Source organism: Lontra canadensis, unplaced genomic scaffold (assembly GCF_010015895.1).
Source record: "Lontra canadensis isolate GAN:19392208 unplaced genomic scaffold, GSC_riverotter_1.0 scaffold13, whole genome shotgun sequence".
NCBI lineage: Eukaryota > Metazoa > Chordata > Mammalia > Carnivora > Mustelidae > Lontra > Lontra canadensis.
In genome coordinates, this window is record NW_022631007.1 from 10,280,400 (window position 1) to 10,293,857 (window position 13,458).

Here is a 13,458-nt window from a genome sequence, read left to right on the forward strand (position 1 = left end):
TATCAATGTTAGCCCTATGACCGTATTGCAGATGTGTAATTTAACTTTTCCCACTTGACATTTCCATAACCACTTTTCCCATAAAGTACCTATGAGTCCAAAATATGAGAAATATTTTTTTTGAGAGCAAGAGAGGAGGAGGGAGAGAGGGAGAGGGAGAGAGAGAATCTCAAGCAGACTCCATTCCCAGTGTGGAGCCCAACGCGGGACTCAATCTCACGACCCTGAGATCTTGACCTGAGCCAAAATCAGGAGTCAGATGCTCAACCTACTGAGCCATGCAGGTGCCCCCAAAATATGAGAAATAACTAATTTCCATTAGCTGGATGGTCAATATTGTGCAAGAGGAAGAAGATGTGTCATGACAGCTGCCACATGGTCACCCATGGGACCTCGTCTGCCCCCTCTGAAACTCAGCCTGGCTCTCAGAGAAGGGGAGGAAAAGAATCCTCCTCATTCATCTTCAGAGCCATTCAGATTTTCCTCTTTTGAATAGACTGAGATACTTTTTAAAAATAAATGTTGGTGCTAATTATTGTCCTTGTTGCACAAACATCAAAGACATGGGTGCACAGGACCAGGAGCTTTCTTCCACCCTTGCCTTCCAGGCTGCTTGTGGGCAACTGAAAGGCATGTCAGTTCTCCTGCTGTAGATTCAGAGCCCAAGACATGTGGCCCAGGTCCACAGCGGAGACTACATCCTGGAGGTTCTGCAGTCGGGGGCAGGGGTTACTCCTTGGCAACTCCTTGTTTTGGTCTCACAGGAACCTCAGAGAAGTGTATAAAGAGTGTGGATGGAAGGTGGTTCACCCTCAGGGAATTTGAAGTTGAAGGAAACCACTCACGATCCAAGAACTGGAAGATGAGTGTGAGATGTGGTGGATTCCCCCTGAAAGACCTGATTAAGGTATCCCAATGACAAGTGGCTTATGTCCAGGGTTTAGTGTCATCGTTCACCAGCTCCAAGCATTATCAGAATTTCTCAGTGTCCAGAAAACTGTCACGATGCCCACAGGGCATGCGTTACCTACTAACATTGTACTCAGAAGCATCTTGGCTGCTTTATATTATAGCTTAATCCTCTAAATGCATGAGCTCTTATCCTTTTGAAGGTGGAACAGCAAATTGTGGCCCTGATGGGGCCATAAATAATCACCACTGTGTAATGGGGTCACAGGAAAGTAATTTAAATTGGGGGGTTTCTTAGACTTTGGAGGCTGGAGGAAGGAGTCTGGACCCTTCCTTTAATCATGGAGGAATCACGGGGAGTTTTGGGACTGACTAACACAGGTGAAACACTGCTTTAGAAGTATTAGTCTGATCAGAGAATGCAGGGTGGGTTGGAGGATGGAGTGCGGGCAGCCATGAAGACCTCATCTGACCTTTACCACCACTGGGCCTGAGCCACCCCTTTTCAGCCTTCAAGGCCCAACTCAAACAGCACACTCTTACTACACTGGTTTCCTGAGGCTGCTCTAACAACCCTTTACAACTTGGGTGGCTTAAAACCATACAAATCCATTATCTTAACAGGTCAGGAGGCTGGAAGTGTGAAATCGGTTTCACTGGGCTCAAGTCAAAGTGTTGTCAGGGCTGGTTCTTTCTGGAGCCTTCCAGGGAGAATTTGTTCCTTGCCTTTTTCAGCTTCTGGAAGTTGTCTGTGTTCCTTGGCTTGAGGCCCTTCCTGGCATCACTGCAACATCGTGTTCTATCATTACATCTCCTACTCCTCACTCTAACCCTCCTGTCTCCCTGGCAACAGGATGCTGGTCATTACATTGGCCCTGCACAGATAACCAGAATGATCTCCCCATTGCAGGATCCTTAATTTAATTACATCCATAAAGTCCTTTTTACCACTGAAGTTAACATATTCAGAGGTCTGGGGTTTAGGATCTGACCAACTTTGGGGGCCATTATTCAGCCTACTGTACTCACCCATCTCTGGATCCCAAAATACTCTGTCAAAGCATGGTTTACTCTTCATCATCCGCACCCATTCTGTAAGGTTCATCCTACTTGTCTCCCCAAAGGCCTAGACACCTTTGTGTGCCCAGGGTCACTGATGGGGCCTATCCCCTGTCCGTCCCTCCCCAGGTATGTGGCCATGGAGTAGTTGTAGCATGTGAGGTATAGACACACAAGCTAGACGGGTCCTGGAGGATGGAAAGGAGGCAGTGGGTGCAGAAGACATGGTGAGGAAAGCCTGGCGAGGCTATGAGGAAAGCAAGAGAGGATGCAATTTTTAAAGCTTACCTTAAAGCCAAGTCTAGGTAAGAAAGAACAGTGTGTTACAGGTTTGGAGAGGGACATTACTTTCCATGAAGACGCCTTGAATTTGGGTTGACAGTGGGACCTATCTGGAGGGCAGGTGGAATGCCAAGCTCTCAGAGTAGAAACAAAGACCCATTATAGCATTAATCTCATTTCTCTTTCAGAAAAAATATCTACCAGAGCCACCAAGAAGAAGAAGAAGAAAAGTAATTATCACATGACTTTCTGCCAGTGTCTTGCCCCCTTGGGATGGATAATGGCCATGTGTCGTGTGGTGAAGCTAACAACCCAGATCACGTTCTCTCCCTTTCTTTTGTATCTTTCCTCTGTTTCACATGCACACATGCATTTGCACAGTGAGTCCTTCTCCAAGGGATCCTTCTTTAAGGGAACATTCACTCCCTTTATGGAGATACCACCTTAGAGAATAGAGAGATTGGAAGGCTGATGTGCTAGGGGTGAGACACTGCTAACCCAGAAGATCTTCTGCTTTGTGGAGAGACTACACCAGAGAGATAATTTTGGTGCTGGGTGTCTGCATGAAAGCATCAGGGCTCACCAGAGGGGCTTTGTAAACCTCAGTTCCATCTATGGAGGTGAATTCTCTTTCCCTCAAAGTCACATGTGGAGTTCATGGACTAGTGGTTTCCATGGTGCATGGATTCCAAGGAAGGAGGTAGGATAGTTGGTGTTTCCGTGTCCTCTCCAAGAGCAAGTGCAAGAAAGAACCTGTGTGGTGCAAAAAAAGGAGATGGAAGAGCTTCCATTTTCTTAACCTCCAACAGAGGTCCCCTTGGTCCATCTCTGCTGTACAAAAAGTCAGTCTTCACAAAGTTGGTTTCTGGGGCTACCTGCTCCACTGACTTTATGCTAGCAACCCTGTCACAAGGGCCTGCACCCACTGGGTTTTCTGAAGAAAGACACGTTATTTGCTCTTTCATTAAGAGCAAACATTTCAGGACGCCTGGGTGGCTCAGTTGGTTAAGTGGCTGCCTTCAGCTCAGGTCATGATCCCAGGATTCTGAGATCGAATCCTCCATTGGGCTCCTTTCTCAGCAGGGAGCCTGCTTCTCCCTCTTCCTCTGCCTGCCACTCTGCCTGCTTGCGCTCTCTCTCTCTGACAAATAAATAAATAAATCTTGAAGGGGAAAAAAAAAGAGCAAACATCTCTACCCAGTGCTAGGGAGTCAAGGGTGACTGAGTCCAGGTTTGTCAATTGAGTTGGCCATCTCCCATCCCTTTATCACAGATGCCATCTCTGTCTGGGCTTACAACTCTTAAGGTATCACTACCTCCATTCTCAGAGCATCTCTGCAGAGGGCCTTTTCCTTCCCCAGTCCCTAGGCTTCTGTCCCTTGCACCATCAAATGACAGGTGGTGCTATTGGCAGTTTCCCTGCTCATAAGATTCCTGTTAAACCTGATGATGGTAGCTGAGGTGTTCCAATATAGTAAGACAGAAAAGTCCACGCTAATCTTTTTTTTTATTTTATTTATTTTTTTGATAGAGAGATCACAAGAAGGCAGAGAGGGAGGCAGAGAGAAGGGGGAAATCAGGCTCCCTGCTGAGCAGAGAGCCCAATGTAGGGCTTGATCCCAGGACCCTGAGATCATGACCTGAGCCAAAGGCAGAGGCTTAACCCACTGAGCCATCCAGGCACCCCATCCACGCTAATCGTTTACCAGTTGCTAAGAAACCTCATCTCCTGAGTGACAGCTGTGTTCATTTGTTTGTGCCCTTCTGTACCCATTCAACAAACACCTGTGGCACAAACATTAAGCACTAAGCATATGCTTGGTCAGTGGCAGGGCACAGGAGGCCAAAGTGACAGACCCAAGGGACTGTTTCAACTTTGTTGTCTAACATGGAACAATAACTGTTGGGGTGGGGTGGGGGGTACTACACCACTCTAGTGGTCTAGTAGCGGCATGGCTGCCTCCCAGGTCATTGCACTCTGGATCACACCGAGTGGCTTATCTGTGGCCTCACTGCCTCGGGCAGGAGGTAGAAGCTAGGCAGCCGTTCTTCCAAACTGAAGGAGGCCAAGTCATTCCACAGATATCCAAGGTCAATGCATCCTTTTGGGATTCAGGAGAAAGTGCAGAGGTGCTTAGCTTCAGGAAGAAGACAAATAGGACTGAGGACCTTAGATCCATTTTATTTTCAGGGCTAGGCCCTGGGTGAGCTGCAGAAGACAGTGGGGTTCTTTGGGACACATGCACGGTGTCCAGGACTTTGGGTGCTGTGGTTCTGGGGGCCATGGATAGTCAGTCCTCAGCTTGATTCCCTCATTGCAGCTCCAACTCCAGCTGTGGATTCCAGGACCAGGCTCCCTGTGTGGCTTCACAAAGGCCTGCTTTGGGAAGAGCAGTCAGAGAGTGGAGCTTGCATTGGGCCAAACTGTCAGTGACATAAATTTTCATGATTTTTTATTCTCCAGTTAGACATACAGACCCATAAACAGAGATATAAAGCAAAGGGAGGGCTGTGGCATGAATCCTTTGCATAAAGAAGTTCACTCAAATGCGTGGTTAATGAAAAATCATATTCAATATTGTCACTCAATCTTTCTCCCTTTTCAGCAGACAGTACCAGAGCCTAGCAGGAGTGACTTTTTTGACCCTTATGTAAGTACTGACTCCCCCACCTGTGACCTCAGAATAACCCAGGCCTTGTCCCTCCATATATTACCTGTGTCATTGCTGTGTTTTCCTGAAGCGTGCTCATTCTCAGTTGGAGTGGGTCCTTGTATGTAACAAGCAGAGAACAAACGTATCATCCACCCCAGGGAGATGATTTTGGAGTTGGTGTCTCTGCATGAAACTTGCTTTCCATTTGTTCAGGAAAAGTTCCCTGTTTCCTTATTTCCCCTTGAGAGTAGGTATGGGAGGCAGAGCGCTAGACCACTGGGGTCTCTAGAGCCAGGACTTTAAGTGGTAATAGCCAAGGCTGGCCTGCCCATGACAGATAAGGAGCGAATCTGAGAGAAGAACAGTATTTTAAAGAAGGTAATAAGGAAGGAAAGGAAGATCACCAACATCCACTCTTAGATAGAGGCAGAGCTAAGAAGGTTTGAAACATCCACCAGAAGGAACAGGCTGGGCCAAGCTGGCAAGTTCAGGGGAAGACCCTGTCCCCAGGCCTGCAGAAAAATGTACATAGGGCAAGTGGGTGATGCAGATAAATATCACAGGGTCCTTTGAGGAGCCCATCTCAAGGAAGCTGTCAGGAACCTGAACTGGCTAAGATGGAAATTATCAACACGTAGCAAATCGCAGACAGTTTTACTCAAACTGCTTGGCTAGTGCTTGACTATATACAGACCCTTATGATCCAAAGACCCTGCTTACTACGGCTGCCTGCATTAAAGTCTGCCAACATCACAGAGGGCCCCTCCCTCTAAGCCAAATCACACGTCAGTTGCTTTCATTGCAACAAGATGGGAATTTTGGGCCAAATCACCTTTTTGCACCACTCCAGGGGGGCTCTCACTGTAGAATGATGTGCAGCTGTATTGATAAGGGATGCTTATGGAGAGGGGTTAGAAAAGGGTTGCCATGCCCTCTGGTCCTCTAGCATTGCCCAGCATGATCTAGATGCAACCAAATGACTTTGATTCCTCTGCTGGAGGTGGGACCCTTGTATAGTGGAATAGCTCTCATCTCTGAGGTCTGCACAGCCTTTCTGATAACTGGAATGGACATGGAGGGTTATTCCCACAGCTCACAGCCAAGCCCTCTGTGAAGATAAAAAGGCAACTCTTCTTCTCCTTTTTTTTTTTTAATTATGTTATGTTAGTCACCACAGAGTACATCATTAGTTTTTGGTGTTGTGTTCCATGATTCATTGTGTATAAACCTCAGTGCTCCATGCAATCCATACCCTCCTTAATACCCATCACCACATTCATCCATCCCCCGATCCTCCTCCCTTCTAAAACTCTCAGTTTGTTTCCCAGAATCTCCTAATAAGAATGTCCACACTCCTTTTCATAGCCTTTCTGTGGCAGATTTTGTAGACTGATAATGACTCTACTCATAGCTCCCACACTTTGCCAGAAGAAATCCCACCAGACCTTGGGCTCCCAACCTTGGCTGCACATGGCAATCAACTGGAGGTCCCACCCACAGAGATTCTGATGCTAGTGTTCTAAGGGTCAAGATTTTCCAAAGCTCCTCTGGTGGTTTTAATACACGGCCAAAGTTGTGGGCCATGGTGGGCCAGGGCTGTTCAGTCTGCAGTGTCCATCTGAATTTCCTGGGCTTCTGATTCATTGAGTGAGGGATTGTGCCTGAGAATTTACACTTCCAGCATGATTCAGTGGACACTGCTTCTGCTGATCCAGAAACCACTGCTTTAGAAGCCAGAGGTCTCCACTAAGGACTGCACCTGAAAACCATCTAGGTTTTCATTTTTAAAACAAACTACCAATATCCTCCCCACCCTGGTGACACAAACAATCAAAATCACATGCAACTAATTGAATCTCTGAGGATGTGGCCTCAGGCATCAGAATTTTTTAAAGCTCCCCAAGTGATTCTATTGTACAGCAGGTTGAGAACCACTGCCAAGCAAAAGGACAAATTTCTTGCTAAAAAGATTAAAAAGATAAATGTTGAGTTTGTGGGCTTCGTAGATTATAGACCTTCCAACACAAAATTGGCATGTTTATTAATTCTTTCTCAGGGCCTACTTATAGTGCACTTCATAAGATAATGGTCCAGAAACCTCCACCCAGCAGTGGTCAGCATCCATGGGTGTCATCTGTTATGACAAAAAAGAAAAATATTTACATGGCCCATGCCAGGCCCATGTGGGGTTGTATACAGGGATGTCCCTGACAGGATATTCAATACATTTTCCCTGTCAAAGTGCATGGGCAAGATACAGACCCTAGAATTTCCTCTTATGTGTGATTTTTGTTTCTCTTCTTATATTGAATTTATAGATGGAAAGAATTTATAAATTGAGATATATCCCAATTCACATCAGCTCACTGGGTACACGGATGGTATTCTGATTGTTATGATTTAGAACCTGAAAAAAGGCTGCTGTGCTTTGGCTAATAAGACAGTGTTGTAAGTAGGACATCTGCGTCCTCGTGGTCATAGACCTCATAGAAGCATTGAGAAGGAGATGGGATTGGCAGGATGGGATTGGCTAATAAGACAGTGTTGTAAGTAGGACATCTGCGTCCTCATGGTCATAGACCTCATAGAAGCATTGAGAAGGAGATGGGATTGGCAGGATGGGATTGGCAGGATTGGCAGGACTGGTGATGAATTGGATATCTGAAAAAAGGAAGCAGAGGCTTAGAAAAAAATCCAACAGAGTATAATATCATGGAACAAAGCATAAAGAGTGTTTCTAGAAGGAAGAGGTGGAATGGTGCTCCCTGTCACCTCCTCACTTCCTCATCACCACCAAGAGTCCCAACCACCCATAGCTGGGTTTGCCAGCAACCCCCCCAATCTGTGCATTATTCTCTACCTAGATTGTCACAAGAGGATGTAAACCCTTCTTCCAATCCATGGTGTAGACAGGATATTTTCATCTAAGTGTAGAGCTGCCACCCATTGGATGAAATGTTTCCCTACCACATAGTCTTCTTCAGTTGGCTCTCTTGCTGTTCAGGTGGTCCCAGGAGAAGAGCCAGGTGCTCATCCTTCTGGGCATTTCTGCAGCACAGGCACACAACCTATTTACATAGAAATTGTAGTATGTCGGGATTCACATGTTATTCACATAGATTATCACACACACACACACACACACACACCAGGAAAACAATGTGATTTCTTTACCTACCAATGGGCTCATTCCTTGACCAAATCTTATTTTGGTCTATTAATTCCATTGTTTTTAACACATATTTGTTTCTCCACAATACTTAGATACAAACACTATCAAATGTTTAACTTCACTGAAGAAAATTAAATCTGGGGGCTCCTGGGTGGCTCAGTGGGTTAAAGCCTCTGCCTTCGGCTCGGGTCATGATCCCAGGGTCCTGGGATCAAGCCCCGAATTGGGCTCTCTGCTTGGCAGGGAGCCTGCTTCCCTCTCTCTCTACCTGCCTCTCTGCCTACTTGTGATCTCTGTCTGTCAAATAAAATAAAATAAAATAAAATAAAAAGAAAATTAAATCTGGCTTAAGGTCCCACATATTGTGATTGGTGAAAAATCTAGCATTAACCAATTTTGTGGCTCCTTTACTATATATAGTATAGTATAGGTCTTCCATGTGCTCAGAAAATGAGGGTATGTCCTAGGCCTTCAGTTGTGGTGGTCACTGTTACCACAATCCATGGCCATTTGGGGATGGCACCTCCACACCTTACATGCCGAGCTAAATCATGGGACCTCTTACCCCAGGCTCCCAGAGCCAAAGAGCTCTGTCCTCCCTGGCATCCACTTGGTAATCTGTATCTACGTCTTTCCAAACCAGAGGTATGTCACAGGCCCAGGGGTCCTCCAGGCACAGAACCCGTAGTGCAGGAACTCCTCCCCAGGCCCTTCAAATCATGGGTACTTATGGCCAAGAAAATAGGATGCAGTGATATGTCAGAAGTGTAATCTCTTACATTAAGTCCTGGGTAAATCCCTCTTCAGTGAGTCAATTAGATGATGCAATGTAGATAACTAGATAAGACACTGTATTATATTCCTAAGCCAAGTTTTGCCAGCAAAATAATAAATTTCTCAGATTATCTTTAATTCATCTTCTTTTGTGGTTGTTGCTAGTCTGTGTCAGAATCTTTGTCTTTGTAAAGAGAACTTTAATGGTCTAATATCCACTTCCTCCCAAACTTCACTGCAGATCAAAATGTCTTCTTCCAAAATCTTCACTCAGTGTTATTCCTTAATATTTTGAGAAGAGAAATCTACAAGTGTCCTCTGGGCATAAGCAAAGACCATGGATTCTAGAGTCTCAATGTATCAACCTTCTGGGATCTCACTGATTCCAATGATGTCTGCATTACCTCCCCTTCTAGCCGGGAAACTCAAATATATGTGAGGTGTGCCGTCGACCTGGAAAGCTGTTCTGCTGTGATACTTGTCCAAAGTCCTTTCATGAGACATGCCACATCCACCATATAGATGTTAACAGGTTAGTGAGCCCTGGCCCCTTCTCGCCCTCCCTTCCTGTGGCACAGCTCCTCCCACTCTGCGCACTCAACCTGCAGCATTTGTCTCTGGTTGTCTGTGTCCTGATGCAGAGGGAGCAAGTCTTACAGTATCAATATCCATTGTATAACAGTGTTAGTAGCAATAGATTAATGGGAAGCAAAAATTCTGCAAGTGTCACCCCCACATCTCCCACTTGTTTCCCAGACCTAGGCACTTTGAGGGTGTGATGGCATCATACATAGAGTGCTGGTTTAAAGCATATACCACCTGCTCTGGGAACATCAAAAAGCTGAAAAATTTGGGACTGTGATGAGCCTAGAGATAACCATGGATGCTATATTTCCTTTGCCTTAAAATGTATTTTGGGGGGGCTCCTGGGTGGTTCAGTGGGTTAAGCCTCTGCCTTCAGCTCGGGTCATGATCTCAGGGTCCTGGGATCAAGCCCCACGTTGGGCTCTCTGCTCAGCGGGGAGCCTGCTTCCCCCCCTCTCTCTGCCTGCCTCTCTGCCTGCTTGTGATCTCTGCCTGTCAAATAAATAAATAAAAATCTTTTAAAAAATGTATTTTCGGTCAGAGATGACGGTATGAGGGATAGCATGAAGGCTGATAAGGCATTCTGTAAGTGATAGTGTAGGCAGAATTGCTGTGACCAAGGAGGATGGATGATTTCCATCAGGATTGTGTCTGTCCCTATGAAGACAGAACGTTGTACCCTTGATAATGGGAGAGTCTAATGTAATCCAACTGCTCCCAGGTAGTTCCCAAGGGATAGTGTCATCTTAGGGATTCTGCATAAAGCTCTGCAGTTGGGCATGCTGCAGAGGCAGAAGACAGGTCTTCTTTATTGCTGTGCCCATGTATAGTCCCCATCTTCACACCACGGGTACTCGGGAATGGGCCCCTTGAGCAAGCACTGGAGTAGCCAAGGAGAGAGGAGGCAAATGACATATCTAGGAAGGATCACTGTATCCACTTGATTTTTTTTTTAAAGATTTTATTTATTTGACAGAGTGAGAGAGGGAAAATAAGTGGGGGAGTGGGAGAGGGAGAAGCAGGCTTCCCACTGAGCAGGGAGCCCAATGCAGGGCTCAATCCCAGAACCCTGGGATTATGACCTGAGCTGAAGGCAGGTGCTAATGACTGAGCCACCCAGGTGCCCCTGTATCCTCTTGATTATCAAGAACCCTTCAGCACAGGGAGCCTAGCAGAGAAGAATGGCAGAGGCATTGAATGTAGAGGCAAATGGCAGATGCCTGACACTACTCTGTTCATAGATTTCTTTCTAAGAAGTTTCTGCAGCACAGATTCTAGGCCTAGGTATGGCAGTGCCAGAGGAGAGGATGCCTATAATTCTGTGCTTACTCAGCAAAGTTGAGAAACAAGAGCTGGTTTCCTTTTACTGTGGTCTGATGGCTCATTGAGGCCCAAGACTCCAGTGCTGAAGGTACCAATTTCCAATTCTCAATTTTAAATGGCAGGGCTCATATCTGAGCCCATAGTGGCTCAGATAAGAACTCTTAGGTTTTGAGATGAATGAAAGACCATCATCCACCATGGCAGCTCACTCGACAAACTGTCAGTCCTGCTACCACTATAAATGGGAGGGGTGTCTGCCAACTATGCCCAAATGGGGTTCTAGCACAGAGAGAAGTTGGATACAGTGTGGAAACCACCAGTCATTCCTGAACAGAGGACTTTAGCAGCTGTAGAAACTGTGGCTGAGTCACAGAAAATCTACCTTTGCTGACCTTATGCCCAACTTCTCAGGGACCCATGGAGTTGCATCTTCTGCATGATAAAGGCTCTTCAACCAAGTTACCCACAAAGCCAACAATGTCACCAGATATCTGAGGTCTTACAGAGGCGTATGGTGCCTGAGGAACAGTTGGTGAGTTGAAATACAAACCTGAACTCTCCTCCTTTCTGTTGACTTGAGAGAAGCAGCACAGTCTTGCAGGGGCTGGAGGGATGGTGCCCAGGGATGAACAGCTGTCCCCTGCTGTGCTTTGATCACATGACCTAATACTAAAATTTGTATTCCAGAGAAAATTCCCATTCCATGTTTGTTTCATAGGCCACAGGTTTGGGAACCATCCATTCTGTCTGAGCATATGTATACTTCATTCTCTCCAAGCTGCTTCTCACTTAAAGTCTCCTCTCTCTTTTGCAGAAATGTGAATTTGTCCTCTTGAAGGTCTACTGCTGTTCAAAAAGCCCCTTTTTTGCCTCAAGACCACATTATGTAAGTAACAGCAACAAAGCCCGAAACCGGCATTGTCAAATTTGGGATATGGATCCAGTGGGTCCACTCATCATTATCTCCAACTTGTTGATGGACATCTGAGTCAGCTTACTTAGTCCTTGGCCAGTTAAGCTGCTACCACAAAGTACCATGGACAAGGCAGCTCAAAAAGTAGATATTTATTTCTCCCAGCTCTGGAGGCTGGAAGCTTGAGATTGGAGTGCCTGTGTAATCCTGCAGACTGCCAACTTCGATTTGTGTCTTTACATGATGGAAAGAGAGGGAGAGAGCTCTGTGGGGTCATTTTTATAAGGGTACTAATCCCATTCATGAGGCTCATCCTCACAGTCTAATCATGTCCCAAAGGCCCAGCCTCCTAATACCATCACACTATGGGTTAGGATCGCAGCATAGGAATTTGGGGAGGACACAAACACTCGGTCTGTAACAGGGGGTGGACTTGAACTGTGCTCACAGCCTGCCCTTCCGCACCTCTGTCAACAGAGTAACAATGCATCTCATGGCCAAACAAAACCCATGTGGTTAAACAAAATCAAGAAAAAGCTGAATAAGAAACTGTACCTCCAAGTGAAGGGGTTCGTGGAGGACATGTGTCTCATCTTTCAAAACTACAGGGCTTTTTACAAGGTGAGTGGTTCCCTCTACATCCCTCTTTCTTTCCATTAAGCCACTTTGCCGTTCATCCTCTTGTATCAGGTAACTGTTACCGTTTCCCTCAACGTGTGGCAAACCAACACACGTGCAAATGCTGGAAGTATTCTAAAAACCCCAGGGGCCAAGGTGTGGAAATAGTAACAAATCAGGTCTCCTTGCAGACATTACCTTAGGGCTATCCTAACTCACCCTTACAATGGGCGCCCGCCAGATGCCTAGGCGTAGAGTGTGCGCATGTGCTGTTTGCTGGTGCCGCTGTGCACCTGCTCCCTGGAGTCCAGGATCTCAGCAATGGGTAGGCAGGGGCTTCCGCCTCACACCTGGACATCTCTCTCCCTATCTCCACTGGTTCCCAGTGCTGCAATTCGGAGGCAGAGCATGGGAGGTTGCTTACAGGCAGAGCCTAGGGGCCATAGTGCTGGGAGGGGCATCTCTGTAGTAGCGGGTCTTCCGACACCACTCCCCTGGACCAAGGGCATTTTAAAGGCAACTCGTATTTCTCTTCTCTAAAGGAAGATACCAAATCGAATTTCTCAAATTTCAAAATCTTGGATTTCTTTACTTTCGAATTTCTTAACACTATATCCAAAAGTTAACAAGGATTATCTCAAGGGATGAGGGAGAAAGAGGGACGCCATGAATTTGCCTTCAACATTTCTGTACCATTGTAGTGCTGCAAGTCATAAGTGCTGTATTTGAAACTACAGCCACTGGTATTTTTAAAAAATTAACAATAAATTTCTGATGAAGAATTAGACTATAATACAGTACTCTTTTTTGCATCTCTGTCTTCTAGATAAAGAGAAATGATCAAGCTATCTGGAAACATAATACTCCTAACTGTATTAATTCTCGCTTAACATTTGGGGTAGTCTAAAATGAAGCTCTGGATTATATGAAACATGAAGAGCTCAAGCTGAGTTGCTATGGCCATTCTCATTTTTGTCTTTGTTTTTTCAGGACAACCAGAAATTCATCAAGCTTGGACTTGAGCTAGAGGCCATATTTATGAAGACTTTTGGAAACATTTTTGCAATTCAGGAAATAAGAGAGAACAGTTTTCAGTTGGAGCCCACTCTTTCATAAAGTAGCTCACCCCTCACCCCCCAACAGTTTTTTTTTTTTATGCTCACAGATCT

The 13,458-nt window shown here is 45.7% G+C and overlaps 1 protein-coding gene across 8 annotated transcripts in view; it reads left to right on the top strand.

Annotated features, from left to right (window-relative positions):
* The window catches only part of LOC116867736 (nuclear body protein SP140-like protein), an 87,651-nt gene extending 74,193 nt beyond the window's left edge, over window positions 1-13,458 (top strand). For 7 of the 8 annotated variants that reach the window (XM_032857448.1, XM_032857451.1, XM_032857449.1 and 4 more), the window contains 8 exons: window positions 765-907; window positions 2,439-2,480; window positions 4,857-4,901; window positions 9,267-9,382; window positions 11,170-11,290; window positions 11,573-11,644; window positions 12,149-12,292; window positions 13,280-13,457. In XM_032857448.1, coding sequence (XP_032713339.1) covers window positions 765-907; window positions 2,439-2,480; window positions 4,857-4,901; window positions 9,267-9,382; window positions 11,170-11,290; window positions 11,573-11,644; window positions 12,149-12,292; window positions 13,280-13,405 — 809 coding nt within the window. In that variant the 3' untranslated portion in view covers window positions 13,406-13,457. Of the gene's footprint in view, window positions 1-764; window positions 908-2,438; window positions 2,481-4,856; window positions 4,902-9,266; window positions 9,383-11,169; window positions 11,291-11,572; window positions 11,645-12,148; window positions 12,293-13,279 lie in introns of all 8 variants that reach the window. The other variant, XM_032857453.1, reaches the window with a different exon arrangement.